The sequence below is a fragment of the Rattus norvegicus genome, chromosome 5 (genome assembly GCF_036323735.1).
Source record: "Rattus norvegicus strain BN/NHsdMcwi chromosome 5, GRCr8, whole genome shotgun sequence".
NCBI classification, from domain to species: Eukaryota; Metazoa; Chordata; class Mammalia; order Rodentia; family Muridae; genus Rattus; species Rattus norvegicus.
Genome location: NC_086023.1, coordinates 164,215,018 through 164,228,198, shown reverse-complemented (window position 1 = coordinate 164,228,198; position 13,181 = coordinate 164,215,018). Strand labels below are relative to the sequence as shown.

At 49.2% G+C, this 13,181-nt stretch overlaps 2 protein-coding genes across 2 annotated transcripts in view; one reads left to right on the top strand and one right to left on the bottom strand.

Moving 5' to 3' along the window:
• Nucleotides 1-13,181, bottom strand: part of Mtor (mechanistic target of rapamycin kinase) — a 109,454-nt gene that overhangs the window by 49,240 nt on the left and 47,033 nt on the right. The gene's annotated exons all lie outside the window — the stretch shown is intronic.
• On the top strand, nucleotides 7,791-12,976 carry Angptl7 (angiopoietin like 7). The gene is made up of 5 exons (NM_001420997.1): nucleotides 7,791-8,330; nucleotides 9,973-10,073; nucleotides 10,585-10,779; nucleotides 11,363-11,561; nucleotides 11,725-12,976. Exons 1-5 carry the CDS (start codon nucleotides 7,982-7,984, stop codon nucleotides 11,892-11,894), a joined length of 1,014 nt encoding a protein of 337 aa, NP_001407926.1. The 5' UTR covers nucleotides 7,791-7,981; the 3' UTR covers nucleotides 11,895-12,976.

Sequence of the window (13,181 nt, the reverse complement as noted above, 5' to 3'; positions counted from 1 at the left end):
CACTACATTTCTGTGTGGAATCTCAGCTCTAGAAAGCTGACAGTTTTTAACAGACTCAGTTCCTACACAAAGAAAGGAGGTCATGGTCTGCTGAGTGCCATGCCACCATTTCAAAGCTACCTTAGAGTTGGTGAGAAGATTTTTGCAACCCAAGTTCAATCCTGGGACCAACCGTAGCAGGAGAGAACCAAGGCCTGACTGTTGGCCGTCTGTGCATCATGCATGTCACTTTATGAGAATACAAGAATAGGGCATGTGTTCTGCTCTTGGGAAGAAGTGACCTTTGCTCTGAAATACCCACTTCCTGGCAGCTGGGTGTGTCCCAAAGCCCCTTCCATAAGCCCTCCCCGTGTGTCCTGATCTGAGACTCGGCCTAGTGGTAGAGTAATGCTCACTACAAACCAGCTGGTGCTGGTGGAAGACACGACAGCAGGCACCTCCAGACTCTCCACCCACGTCCACGGTGGGCGGAGATGACAGGCCAGTCGGACTTCCCACCATGCTCCACACCACCCATGCTGAAGCCAGAACGCAAGAGTTTTCTGAGCTAAGAGGGACCAAAGCTCACTGCTGTCTCACATAGTTACGAATCTACAAACCAAGTCAGAACTGTTTACCTGCAAATAAAATCAGAGTTCACAAACAGACCTGGTTTCAGGAAATGAAAAGTAAGCTGGGAAAGAGCTTACTCATTCTGGTCTTGTCGTTTTAAACTGTGGCTGAATCCAAGAGCTAGGGACTGGGGATGCTCTCTTGCCAACTGAGGAAAGAAAGCATCTCTGGAGCTGACGGGCCTTGTGTGCAAGACGACACGCTGCCCCAGCGCCCTTCAGACCAGAGCACACGGGCGCTGCTTCCTGAGGCTGGGAGAGCAGACTGGTGACTCCGGAGAGAGGTTCTGAGGTGAGAGAACACCTTGCTGCCACAGTAGAATGATGACTGAGACTCCAGTGTAGCAAGAGGGACATCTGTGATCCCCCCATTCAACCTGGCCCTCCGTGCCTTTTCTTTAATTTAAATTTAATTTGATATTACTTTTTTTTGGTTTTTCAAGACAGGGTCTTTCTTTGTAGCCCTGGCTGACCTGGAACTCACCTCAGGGCAGTTGAGAACAAAGTGCAGGGAGAGCCATACACACCAACCCTGAAGCGAGGGATGCCCAGCAGACCGGGAGCATCTGTGCTACATCTGCAGTGCTCGGGCTTCCCTGGTGCTCCACCAGAAATTCATGAGAATGTTACTGCTTGCTTCCACATGGCCCTGGGCCTGCCATCTAAGGCAGACTGCTGTCGGCCTTTCTCTTGGTTCCCTGTCAAGGAAGAATTCTCTGAATTCCCTTGGCACCGTACTGATGACATGTGTAGCACAGATGGTGGGAGACGGGTGGAACGGGGTGTCCTGACAAGTCACAGTGGACGGGGCAGAACACTGCCTTGGGTCCCTACTGCTTCATCACACCTCATCGTAGCAACAGAACTGCTCCAGACTCCCCTGCCACTTTCCCCAGCACTGACTCTCAGTTTGGTGCCCAACCCGGGATCAACATCAGAATGGGCTGATGCCTCCACAGAGCCAGGATGAAAGGGTTGGCTAACCCTGCTGTCTTCATCAGGCAGCTCAATGGTGGTGGAACTAGAGAATGGTCTGTACAGGGACTGCAGCAGCAATCACTTTCTCCCCTGAGCAGGCTCAAACCCAGGGCACTGCACTTGCTAGGCCAGCACTAGACCAGTGAGCTAAGTCCCTGATCCCGATCATCTTTTCTGGAATAGATTAATTTCAAGACAGAAGGACAGCAGTGCAGACAGCAAGCAAAGGACATGTGAAACCTAACACATTAGAGGTGAGATGGGGTCATTTAAGTGCAGACAGGAAGGAATGTGTTAGGAAACTCTAAGGTCTTAGAATTAATCGCCTGAAAAAGGAGATGCTCAGTGGGTAAAGGCTCCTTACCAAGTCTAATGACCTGAGTTTGAGTTCCAGACCTCACATGGTGGACGGTGAAAACTGACTTCCAAAGGTGTCCTCAACTTCCATGTGTGTGATATGCACAAATGTGCTAATAACACTCTCTCTCTCACACACACACACACACACACACACACACACACACACACACACACACACACACACACGCACACGCGCACACACCCTTAGGAAAAGAAAACTTTGGCATTTCCCCTACAGAAAAAGAAAGAAAAGACGAACCCCGTCACAGACATTCAAACTAGGACACTTTGGCCCCTTTTGCAACTCTTGGGGATCTATGTTACCATGACTTAAGAATGGTTGAAGCCAGGTGCCCTGTGCATGCTATAACTGCTCTGAGTGGAGCACATGGATGGTTGGGACTTGCTGGTTTCCAGCCTAGCTGAGGAAAGCAAAAGCTCCAGGTTCGGGGAGAGACTTTGACTCAAAAGGACAGTGAAGAGTGATAGAGGCCACCGGATCTCTTCTGGTCTTTATATTATAGGTGTGTACAGGTGTGTGTACCCCCCGCGCCCCACACACACAGAAATCGATCTTTTTAAAAAGGTGGTGTGCGAGGCAAAGGAGCACGCGATTATAATCCTAGCATTCAGGAAGCTGAGGTAGGACTGTGAATCAAAACTAAGAATTTTAATGTAAAGCAAGTGGCTATTTTCTGATGTTTCACAAAGGTTCCTGATGTCCTAATCCCAGAGTCTCCACAGAAGGAGTTCTACAGCATTCCTGTCCCTCCCTCTGGGCAGCTACCACATGTCTGTCATAACCAGAGAGTGTGTTCAGTGTGCAGTGAGCCAGAGCACGAGATCCTCGTGGCTGAAGAGAGTAACTGGTTAACAGGCATCTAGGTGAGGAAGGCGGATAAAGAACTTCCCCTTTAGAAGCTCATGAGGCTGAGTGACTCCCCTATAACATTTTTATTTTATTATTATTACTTGGTTTTCTGAGATAGTCTTCCTATGAAGCCAAGGCTGGCCCTCGAATGTACAGTGATATTCATGTGTCAGCCAGAGTGCTGGAAACACAGACATAAGCTACCACGCCTGACAAAGCTTCTTTGTGGTTTGGTGGAGAAGGGAGACAGAGAGACAAACATGTCTTTTGATGGCCCAAGCTGCTGGTGATTGAACCCAGGACCTTACACATGAGTTAGGCAAATACTACTCCACTGAATTCTGTCTCTAGTCTTCCCCATCCCAAATTAAGAAATATTATGGGTAGGGAAATTTTTATATAATTTTAATTTCAAAATAATCCCACCTATACATACTAAATTTATTCTACATAGTGATGCCCAGCAAATGCTCCTGCATTTGCACAAACAGGAATCTTTACTAAGATACTTCACACCCAGGTTAGCCTTCAACTTTCTATTCTCCTGGTTCAACCTGTGCAGTGCTGGGATTTCAGGTGCGGGCTATCATAATCGCTCTATAATTCTTTTTAATGCTATGGCAACAAACCACCACCAAGAGAATCCGGGGGGCCGACAGTGGTACTGGGTGGGTCTAGGACACAAGGAAAGCTGAATGTGTACTCACAACTCCATGACTCTGCTCGGTGACACTCCTGTGCAAGCTGGAAGGACTGCCTCTGGAACTGCCTGCCGATAGCTGGGCATTACTACTCGCAGGCACCTCCTGGATGGCTCAGGCCTTGCACCCAAAACAACCAAGCATGTGGCCCAGGTTGGTTCAAGCCTCAGTCACAGCACAGAATCTGTGCGGGTCAGGTTTCCAACTGAGGGCCTGTTAGAGGCAGGCTGTAAAAGTGACAAATGGCTGTCACGTTTCCAAGGCTCTGGCTGATTTAGGGAGCTATTGGCAGGCACACTGCTCCCAGCATGTCAGCCAGTTAATTACTTCCAACTTTATCTTTTTTGTCAGCGCTTCTTGACAAATTGGCTGTTATCTTTTTACTCTGCAACAGCGAGCACTGCCCCTCTTCTGGGGCTACCTGGAGGGTTTTCTCCCCTTTCCTGCTTCTTCCTATCCAGAGTGAAATGCGGAGCTTGGAGAGAAACGGAGAAAGAAGCTGGGGTGGAGGGCTCCAAAGGTCAACCTGAAGCAAGTCTGATCTGTTTGGATGCAAAACTCACTGGGGATTTTGGGTGAAGTCTTATCTTGGTTTCTGGATGGCCAAGATCTGGGACTCTGTTTAGCAAGTGGATGCACTTGAGAAACACAAATGGGCTGACATGACGTAATCAGCTTCTAGATACACCTTCTGTAAAAGCAAGACGGGCTAGCCATACATCCTGTTAGGGACAGGGCCACACTGTAGGAATACTGATGTCCCTTCTGAGGTCAGAGGAAAGAAGACTTTTTTTTTTTGATAAGGATAGCTTAGGATAGAGAAGTGACATACCACACCTGGGTAGCAGGACTTACAGATAGTGAAATGTCCCAAAGCATTTGGAGAGGCCAGTGGTGTCACCACTCATGTACTGCAAGGTCACCAAGATAAATGTAAGAGTCAGAAAGAGCATGTAAGACCCAGAGCAGGCATCAGGGAAGCACATGTCCCCTAGAGTCCCACCTCATCTGACAAGTTCCGGTAAGGTATTCCACCGCAGGCTTCCTGCTAAGTGCTTGATGCAGCTACCATAACAGACAAACAGACAAGGCCTGTCCTTTCCTGAACTTACAGGCAGATACAAAAACCCACAACCAGGACCACTGCCAGGCTGGGAGGCAGGACTCATCCCCATGAGCTGCCTCCTCCAGTCAGGCACTGTATGCAGTTCCTGCATTTTATATGTGTCATCCATTTTAAACAAACTTCTAGAATAACGTACCTGAGTGCACGGGTAGATGGATATCAAGGGAAAGACATAATTGGGACACTAGACCAAGGAATCACAGGGCAGTGCACTGCAGCTCCCAGACACCTCCTACCGCACCATCCCATTCCCCAGGGTGACCGTCACCTACTTCTAACACTTAGCCTGTTGGTCTTTTTTTTATTTTTAAGATTTGTTTATTTTTATATGTATGAGTGATTTGCCTGTGGAGACACCCATGCACATTCATGCGCCCACAGAAGTCAGACGAGGGCCCTGGATCCTCTGAAACTGGGCTCATGGACAGTTGTGAGCCACCATACGGATGCTAGGACCAACCCTGGCCCTCTGTCAGAGCATCAAGAGCTGTCTCCCGAGCACTGCTTGTTAGTCACTGAAGGCTATGTGACCGCTCAGTGTTCTGCTTGGTCACACACTGTGCTGCTGCACGCCATAGCAGGTTCCCTTCCTGTCATGGGACAGCCACTCTACTGATGAGGCAGTACAGTAGGCCATGAGCCACTGATGGGTGTCTGAATGGATTTCAGAGCGTGGGTATTGTGAATGGCCTTACCATAATTTCCCTCAATGTATCTTTCAGAGTACATGTGCTTGCAGGTCACAGGCTATGCTCAGCTCTGGGAGACACCATGCTGGTTTCACTGTTTATGGTTCCCTCAGTAGTACATGAAAACCCAGCCGATCTATTTTCCTGTCATCATTTGGTATTTTCAGCTTTTCCACCCGTCCTCCTGGCTGGTATGTAGCGGTGCATTGCTATGGTTGAAATGTGAGTTCCATGCTGACCAATGAGATGGCAGAGCCTTGCATGTGTTTATGGGCCTTTCAGATCTCCTCCATTGTGACCCTGGCCTGCTCCCATGCTCTGCTGGGTGGGGACAACTTTATACCCCCTGGACCTGGTACACTCAAGAGCACATATTGCAAACACTGCCTGGCTTCACACCCCTTCTCAGGGTTGCCAGCTGAAAAGAAATGACTACTTTCTTTTATTTCCTTTCCTTTTCTTTCTTTCTTTCCTTTTTTAAACATATGAGTGTTCTGTCTGTATGTTCACCAGATGAGGGCATCAGATTCCTTTATAGATGGTTGTGAGCCACCATGTGGTTGCTGGGATTTGAACTCAGGATGCCAGGACTGCTGAGCGGTCTCTCTGGTCCCTCCTTTTCATTTTACCATGTAGCTCTTGCTATGTAATACTTGCAGTGTAGCTCAGGTGGTCAAAAACTTACAACCCTCCTGCCTCTGCCTCTCAGTGTTGGGAGAAGAGGAGAGCCACCACACTGGCCCACACACCTTCATGTTTGTCCTGATGTTGGCACTTTGGGTGTCTGGCTTATCTCAAGATGCTGAAGGCAATCCCTACACCAATGCATTACGGTTTCGCCTTTCACCTCCAGAATTTAAATGTAGGACTGAGATTTTACATATAGTGTGAGGTGAAGATCAAAATGTGAACGTTGTCACCTGAATGTTACCCAGCTGGCTCACTACGCTCACTGCAAAGGCTGGCCTGCCCCAGTGCTGTCTTCTGCACAAGACACTGCAGTTCTAGGGCAGCCGGGTCAGCTAGGATGCTTCCTACATGATCATATGGCACACAGCGTCACTGCACAGACGTGAGACTACCTTAAAGAGCTCCACAGTTTAGCAGACATTGATGCTAAACACGAATAAACTTCATGGAACCAGCAAAGGCCATGATGCCCTGCTAAACTAACAAAGGCTAATGTAGCTGCTCACTGAGAAAACTAAGAAAAAGCTGGGACTAGCACAGTGCCACCTCCCGTCAGAGCCCCTGAGATGGTAACCCAGAAGATGTTAGTAACAACCTGATGCCCAAGGAGGCAAGCCCGACAGGAGGTGAGAGGGAACGAGCTGTGGCTTACCTGAGCGCCTACTGCTTTTCATTCAGAAATGTGACCCTGCTGAGTAACCCCAGCTGCCTCAACAGAAATCACTTTCCAAGAGCCAGAGACTCATCTGGGAAAGGCTGGGTGGGCGGGGCTAAGGGAGGAAGAGCCGTGGGACCCACACTATGTCAGGCAGAGCTCCTGCCGTAGGGAAGGAGGGAGCGTTGTACAGTTTTAGGGGAAAGTCCCATCTTTTACAGGGTGTTAGAAGAGCGGTGCCCTTCAAGTAAAGGTGTGAACACTACTTTTCTCAGACAGCATGTATGTAGGTACAGGGGGCTAGCAGCAAGTTGCAAACCACACTGCAGACAGAGAGAGAACCTAGATTTCTAATCTTCATTTATTAGGTGATGAGGAGTCTTTTCTGAGTTTGAACCTCGGGTAAAGGTCAAGTCCACTCACTGCTGCCCAGAAGCTGACAGAAGTGTGGATGACCAACTACAGACCACGTCTGGCATGGCTGAGTCTTCCTCTCTGCCCTGTGCTGTGACAACTCTTGTAAAATGCTGAGTGATCTTTTAGGAAGGAGAATGTGTAAAAAGGAAGACAGCTCCATAGATGCAAACCTCTAATTCAAGTTCAATAGGATTCTGTGGAACACTGAATGATGACCAGAAAGGACGTATCCAGTCCTGTGAGAACTCGGCTTAGCCCACATAAGCCAGAACCTTAAGTAAAGAGCACGGATTACCTTAGCCAGCCTCCCTGGCTCAGCAGTCTCCATTCCAGCTCCTTTTAGCTACCTCGCCCTCAGTCTTACATAACCTTCAGACAGGAGTTGGGAAAGCCTTTCACTTGGCCTGTCTGCTGACAGAGCTGAGCCAGTGGCTGGCAGGCCATAATCTACTAGGCACAACTGGAAACACGTTCACAGCTCCCGTCTGAGCACACAGACTGTACAGACAAGGAAACAAACACTCGCCCTGTCCATCCTCCTCCTCCTCTCCTCTGGCCTAGGTTTGTGCTGACTTCACCCAACAGGCACCTGACCCTCCCAGATGAGGTGGGAGGGGCTTTAGCACACAGGGCCCTAGGGGTGGAGGTACAGGCACCAACAATATTTAAGATGCTGCCTTGGTGGGGTATTCAGACTTGGGAAGGAAAAGTGTTTAAATACCCACCAAGCTCCGTTTCAGAAACTCCAGCTTTAAGAAAGGCACACAGAGGAAGGAGACCACGAGGAAGGAAGAAAACTGCCCTTGTGAGTCAAACACTAAGCTTCCTAGTTCTGCTGAATACAGACTCTAGGAGGAAGACCTGCCCCAGAGGCCTGCACACAATGCTGAGGACCACCTGGCTATGCATTCTCCTGGTAGCCTCTGTCAGTCGCCCCGTGTGGCTGCAGAAGCCTCATAAACGCAAGACACAGCTCAAAGCAGCCGGCTGCTGTGAGGAGATGAGGGAGCTCAAGGCCCAGGTCGCCAACCTCAGCAGTCTGCTGGGTGAGCTGAGCAGGAAGCAGGAGAGCGACTGGGTCAGTGTGGTCATGCAGGTGATGGAGCTGGAGAGCAGCAGCAAGCGCATGGAGTCTCGGCTCACCACTGCCGAGAGCAAGTACTCTGAGATGAACAACCAGATCGACATCATGCAGTTACAGGCTGCACAGACCGTCACACAGACCTCGGCAGGTAAGCGCTGTCCCCACACTCCTCCCTCACCATGCTCCTGCTAAGTCTCCTGGTTCCAGTCTGCTTCTGGATTGCCCACTCAGCACAACTCTGGGGGGCTTTTGGGGATGCACCATCTTTGTTTGGGTTAGTGATGTCCTGTAAGCTTAGCCAGGATATCACAGCCTGTAGCCATTTGAAGAAAACCTTTGTATTCAACAAAGGACAGACACTTGGTGCTGTACAGTTCTGATCCACTTTCTCCCATGATTGCTAGTACAGCTCTCCCAAATAACAGAGAGAACAATGAAGGTGCTGCTGAAGTGCTGACTTCAGTGGCTGAAAATAAGGAAGGCACACACAGTGAGTTCTCGGGAAAACAACAGTCAGTTGCTGGGTAACCTGGCCCAGATGAGCCAAGAGATGAATTGCTGCTCAGAGAAAGATCTAATTTTCTGAGGTTACTGGAAAACATTTGGAATGATTATATTTTATAGATGAAGCATTTCTTACTAATGCTTACTGCACAATAACCCAAGTCAAGAAGACATGATTAGCTCCTATTGAGTAAGACCTGGCTACCCTTGGTTCAGACAAAGAAGAAGTTTTGCCCAAGGTAGCTGGTTAAACAAATACAAATGATTTCAAAGCGTAGTTCTCCTGACCTCGGTTTGAGAACAGAAAGTTAGGGGTTCTCATTTACCAAAAAAGTGAGTCTTTATTTGCTCTGTGAGATGAAAATGGTCATGTAAACCAGGCCAGACGCAGGGCTGACTGCACCACTTCTTGCTCCTAGAAGTCGCAGGAGGAAGGGCAGGTATAGCACATTCCCCTTTCCCAGCATGCTCTGCTGAGGGGACAGGCACTTTGGAATCTCCCACTTTCACCTGTGCTTTCCCCTAAGCCTCCAGCCCAGGGGGCACCAAGGAAAAAGTCCCAAGACAAGTGCAGAAGTATCCTGTGGACAACAGCCACAGACTCTACTACAAACAGCTGCGTCTTTGAAGCCTCAGTACAAAGCAGCAGCTGCAAGGCAGCCACAGACGCTTTCAAATCAAGCCCAAGGGGAAGTGGGAAAACCTCATTACCTTGATTTATCAAAACTTTCAGGGAACAGTCTCAAAGGGCTGCTTGGAGTTTTGGTTTTCATTTGAACGTCTAGTGATGTGAGATTGGGGAGGGATAAGATTCAAATCTGTCTCCCTTAATTTGAGTACCTGTTGGCTGTTAGCTGAGAAACACCACCAAACCAAACTCCCCGAGATACTCAGGAGTTGGCCTCTAGCTGAGGTCTGACTCAAGAAGTCTGAAGCTTCTCCTAGGGTAGCTGCCAAGTGGCCTTTGCAGACCATCCTATTACTGTTTCCAGAATTTACAGCCTAGCACCACAACAGGATGTCCTATATAGACTTAGCCTGAAGCTTCCTGCTTAATGGTGCCTTGGCACAGGTAAAGAGTTTCCTTACTCTATGGCCTCATAACCAAGGAAGCCCAAACATCCCCCTCGGTCCTGATGCACTTCTTGAACTCGATACCTCGGGGGAACTACCCACAGGCACCATGGGCAGAAATAAAGTCTCGGTTTTGAACCCAGCTCAGATGCAGCAGACATGCCCCCCCAAACTCAAGGCCTGAATCTCTGTCCACTCTGTTCCCCTCACAGATGCCATCTACGACTGTTCCTCCCTGTACCAGAAGAACTACCGAATCTCTGGAGTGTACAAGCTTCCTCCAGATGAGTTCCTGGGCAGCCCTGAGTTAGAGGTGAGGTCAACAGTGCCATGTCCTACTCTTTGTCCTCCACCTTAAAAGGCACAGTGACAACAGGACAACCCTGGTCTACAGAAAGGGAAATTCTAAAAAGCAAACGTGCCCTATGATGGAGCTGTGAGAAGCTCAATTTATGGGGCTCTGCCTCTATTCCGCCCTCCGTTGGCAGAGTATCAGTCAGACATCGACTGTCCCAGTTCTTGCGACACAGAATGAGTTCAGATCTCTCTCTAGGAGAGGAGAGAAGTCATTAGGAGGAGACACACAGAAGTACCTCATTTCCCACTTACGCTGTGTTCACACTGCCCGCCCTGCCCCAGGTACACTCATTCCCAAGGTAACCATTGTGCCCTTGGCCCTCCACACTGGGGGCAGTGTCTCTGCTGGATTATGCAGGGAGCACAAGGACCACTAACACAACAGGTACAGCACATAGGTTTGGAAGTCTGTCCTTAAGCTCCTGCCCCTGCCCTTGCACCTGCCCAGAGGATCCTTTCTGCTTTAGGTGTTCTGTGACATGGAAACTTCAGGAGGAGGCTGGACCATCATCCAGAGGCGCAAGAGTGGCCTAGTCTCCTTCTACCAAGACTGGAAACAGTATAAGCAAGGGTTTGGCAGCATTCGAGGCGACTTCTGGCTAGGGAATGAACATATTCACCGGCTTACCAGGCAGCCAACAAGGCTTCGTGTGGAGCTGGAGGTAAGCTTGAGCTGTAAGGCCTGACTGGCCCAGGCCTACTGCACACAGGGTTCAGAGGCATCGCCACAGTCTGCTCACTTCAGGTGTGCAGAGTCAGGGCAGCAGTGTCCCTGGACAGTTTATTTCTATCTCTAAGCAAAACTGAACTGCAGCTGACCGAGGTCCAGGAAGACCCATAGCGACTGGGATGGAAACACCATCTCCTTTGCTCTGCGATCTTGTTAAGTACAAGCCTCACTGGGGCTGCGTGGTGGCCCCTTTAGCTGGCTTCAAGCACGATGCCAGCCTACTTACTCCTACAGCATCTCAGAGTGAGATTTAACAAAAATCACACATCTGCCCCTTCAGACAGAGGCATGAAGGGTTACAGACAGAACGATCCAGGCCACATGGACCCAGACCCAAGTTTGGTCTCAGACCTTTCTATGCTGACTTCTAGCTAACATGGCAACCTGTAATAGTCTTACCAGAGTTCCACCTCTGAAGAGAGGTTTAGCTGCGGGGCTAGTGAGTGAGGAAAGGATGGGGTCTGCAGCAATGAAGTCCTCTGTGGTTTCCCTAAGGCTCTGCTCTTCCTTGGCAGGACTGGGAGGGCAACGCACGCTACGCAGAGTACAGCTACTTTGCGTTGGGCAATGAACTGAACAGCTACCGCCTCTTCCTGGGGAACTACAGTGGCAACGTGGGGAAGGACGCTCTCCTCTATCATAACAACACCGTCTTCAGCACCAAGGACAAGGACAATGACAACTGCTTGGACAAGTGTGCACAGCTCCGAAAAGGTGAGACCTGGGAGGCAGGGGAGGGCTGGGTCCACTAAGGACAGCAGTGAGCTGTAGATTTGCTGCAGGTGCTCTGGCTGTGCTGTCTCCTTTGCTTTAACGCCATCAATCAGCCAGAATCTAGGGAGGGCATCCCCAGCCTACTAGCTGTGTCTCACGCCAGGTGGCTACTGGTACAACTGCTGCACAGACTCCAACCTCAATGGGGTGTACTACCGCCTGGGGGAGCACCGGAAGCACATGGATGGCATCAGCTGGTATGGCTGGCATGGAGCCAACTATTCCCTCAAACGGGTGGAGATGAAGATCCGTCCAGAAGCCTTCACGCCCTAGGAGAAGGTTGCTGCAGAGCTATGTGAGGCGGAGGCTGAGGAGGGAGAGCAGGATGGGAAGAGGGTGGACAAAAGGTAGGAAGGGGACAGTTTATCATCCAGGAGCGTGACACAACTTCACCTGTGCACACAAGAGCACATGCACACACAACAGAACCACACAGACCAAACAGTGCACATTAGCAGATGGCACCAGGCCAGTAGGTGCCATGGTGCCTCAGGGGAGGACTGAGTGGGCCCACAGAGCAGAAGCTCATCCTCCACACCCTTAGCTGTGCTCAACAGTGACCCTGAGGTCACGAAACCTGTTTCCCCTACCTGAGGCTCAGATGACATGAGGGAAAAGAAAAATAAAAGGAACTGTTGTGACCCTCCGTGGAGAGGCCATGAAAAATGAAAGCAGATGGTGGAGAAGGGGCTTCCCCTTCTTAGGTCCCATGACACTTCCTTGTGTCTATAGGATTTGTTTTGTTTTCCTTTGTGACACAGGGTCTCTCTACACAGCTCTTGCTGTCCTGGAACTTACTATGTAGACCAGGCTGGCCTTGAACTTAAAGAGATCTGCTTCTGCTTCCAAAGTGCAGGGATTAAAAGGCCTGCACCACCATAACCAGCATATAGGAATTTTAAGACACAAAAAATGTGGAGCTGAAGACCAGCTGTCCAGATTGGACTTGCTTCAAGGCATCTCCAGGGTCTTAGTTAGGCCTTGCAGGCAGAATCCTGGGGGAGAGAACAGTACTATAAAGCACACTGTGGGCCTAACGTGGGAGAGAGAGAGGACCAGCGGGGAGGCGAGCACAGTCTCTGGGTGATCACAACACTGCCTTCACTCTCCATCAAAAAACATTCTTTTTTTTTTTTTTTTTTTTTTTTTTTTTTTTTTTTTTACTTATTCTGTAAGAAACAGACTCAAACAGATCCCCTTTAACAAAAATGCCTGGAAAATAAGGGTACATGGCGCTGTGGTTTAAAACTTGTGCTATATAGAGAAGCATCTTCCTTGTAAAAATAAAATATTGTAGTTTTCATTTTGAATATTCAAAATATCTTTTTCTTTTACAATAAATACTATCAAAATTTGATGATTTTCTTTTGAATTTTTATTATTACCATTGAGCACATGATGAAAACTGTAGGTAAGAAGTCAGAATGGGGCTGGAGAGATGGCTCAGTGGTTAGGAGCACTGACTGCTCTTCCAGAGGTCCTGAGTTCAATTCCCAGCAACCACATGGTGGCTCACACCCATCTGTATGGGATCTGATGCCCTCCTCTGGTGTGTGTGAA